Source organism: Littorina saxatilis, unplaced genomic scaffold (assembly GCF_037325665.1).
Source record: "Littorina saxatilis isolate snail1 unplaced genomic scaffold, US_GU_Lsax_2.0 scaffold_3222, whole genome shotgun sequence".
NCBI classification, from domain to species: Eukaryota; Metazoa; Mollusca; class Gastropoda; order Littorinimorpha; family Littorinidae; genus Littorina; species Littorina saxatilis.
Window position 1 is genome coordinate 6,683 of NW_027128284.1, and position 2,495 is coordinate 9,177.

General features: G+C 37.3%; 1 protein-coding gene across 1 annotated transcript; it reads left to right on the top strand.

The window, feature by feature from the left end:
- The first annotated feature begins 721 nt into the window (after window positions 1-721).
- On the top strand, window positions 722-1,987 carry LOC138956649 (uncharacterized). Its single transcript, XM_070327952.1, has one exon. It carries the CDS (start codon window positions 1,313-1,315, stop codon window positions 1,985-1,987), a length of 675 nt encoding a protein of 224 aa, XP_070184053.1. The 5' UTR covers window positions 722-1,312.
- The last annotated feature ends 508 nt before the right edge of the window (window positions 1,988-2,495 follow it).

The following is a 2,495-nucleotide window of genomic DNA, read 5'->3' on the forward strand; positions in this document are numbered from 1 at the left end:
GATCTGAATAACTGGCGACCAATATCTTTACTAAACTCAGATTATAAGTTACTGGCAAAGTGTCTAGCAGTACGCCTAAAAAGTGTGCTTGGAACAATAATTCATGAAAATCAGTTTGGTTTTATGAAAGGCAGAAATAGTAGCACAGCAGTTAGAATGATTGATGGTATAATTACACATCTCAAACAAACGAACAAACCAGGGCTACTCCTAGCTCTAGACTACAAAGCTGCTTTCGACACAATATCAAAAGAATACATAATGTATGCCTTTAAACGCTTCAATTTTGGTAACACTTTTGTTAGATGGGTCACTACGCTCATGAACGAAACAGTAAGTTGTGTAAATTATATGGGGTGGTTGTCAGAGCCTATAGAAATGAACGCTGGAATTCGACAAGGCTGCTCATTCTCACCAATGGCCTTCGTGCTCGCCTTAGAGCTGCTGGCAGTCAAGATGAGGGCAGATCAGTCAGTTAAAGGGGTATTCTTGCCATCAGCCAATAGTACTAATCAAGAAAGACTATTGAATATGATCTTGTACGCTGATGATATTACGCTTTTTCTGAAAGGCACTGATGATGTGCAAAATGCTCTGACATTGGTGTCATATTTCTCCAAGTTCTCAGGACTGGCTGTGAATAGACTGAAATCGAAGGCCATGTGTTTGGGTTCACAGAAGTACTCTGAGGAGCAGCCATGTGGCTTCAGATGGAAATCTAAAGTCAACATTCTTGGTATATATTTTTGTAATAATTTAGAAGCCTCGGAAATCGAAGAAAACTGGACAGAAAAAATCAATCATATTCAGAGCACAATGATTAAGTGGTCTAAGAGAAACTGCAGTATAATGGGAAAGATTTGCCTTGTAAAATCACTTTTGATCCCTCAATTAACACATGCTTTGCAAGCTTTGATTATACCCGAAAAGATCATATGTAAACTGAACTCAATGTGTTTCAGATTCATTTGGAAAAAAAGATTTTCAAACACAAAAGCCTATGAAAAGGTAAAACGAAAAGTTATGTGCCAGGAAACAAGTAAAGGTGGCCTAAATATGATTGATTTGGGTGACTTTCAAAAATCCTTTGTACTTGGATGGTTTTCGAAATTACTGCAACCAAACGAAGAAGCTTGGAAAAGTATTCCACTCAGTATGTTCTCCAAACTCGGAAAAAATCTATGCTGCTTTCAAGCAAACGTCAAACCAGCCTTATTTAAAAGGGTTGGGGTTGATTACAAACAAGTTCTGGAAAAGCGTTTTAGAATGTTGGCTTGACAACCATGAAAAGATATTACCATGCGTGCAAAAAATGACCCAGCTGGAGAATTTATGCCTATGGAATAACTCTCTAATTGCTTATCGTGGCAAGACAATGTTTCTACGTGATTGGGTTACATCTGATATATGCTATGTGAAGGATTTATACGAGAATAATATATTTTTACCATTTCACAGGATTTGTGAAAGAGTTGGGCATAAACCAACAAGACTATTTGAATATGGGGCAATTCGCACAGCAATAGCATCCCTTTTTTTGAAGATGAATGATAATGGAATACAAGCTATGAAGGTAATGGATTATCAAAAAATAAGTACATTTAAACCCAGGCAGTTTCGTAAATTAATGGTAGACGCTTATCAAACTGAGACTATTGCAGTCAGTTTCTGGAAAAGAAAGATGGGAATTGAAATAAACAAGGACATTTGGCAGATAGCAAGCAACGCATCAAAAGAAGTAAGATTGAGACTGCTACACTGGAAAATAACTCATAACATTTATCCAACGAACATTATATTGTATAAAATGGGCATTGCTGAGAGTATTAGTTGTACACATTGTACAGAAGAGACAGATTATATCGAACATTTCTTTTATTATTGTAGAAAAATAAGCAAAGTGTGGAATCTTGTTGAAGAAGCCTTCTTCACCGCTTGTTCAACAAAAAAATTCATGTTGATGTGCGGGATGCCCTATTTGGCCTAGTTAAAAGGAATTGTCAATTCTATTTCATCCGCTGAATCAAACTATGTCAATTTGCTGATCTTGATTGCAAAAATGTGCATAGGTATTTATAGATACGGTACCCCTTTAGAGATCGGATGTATTTTTGAAAAAGAGTTAAGTTTAAGAAAAATAATTGACTTGTGACTCGCATATATGTTGCTATCTGTGAAATTGAAATAAAGAAACGTTAGGTAACAAAAGGAGAAATGATGACGGAAGAAAATATAGGACAAAATGTATAAAAAAAAAATAGGTGGAGAGAGAGAAGATAGAACGAGAGCAGACAGTGAGAGAGAGAAAAAGAGAGAGAGAGAGAGAGAGAGAGAGAGAGAGAGAGAGAGAGAGAGAGAGAGATTGGCAGACTATGGGAGAGAGGGGGAGAGAGAGACCGACAGAGTATGGGGGAGAGGAGAGAGAGAGAGAGAGAGAGAGAGAGAGAGAGAGAGAGAGAGAGAGAGAGAGAGAGAGAGAGAGAGAGAGAGAGAGA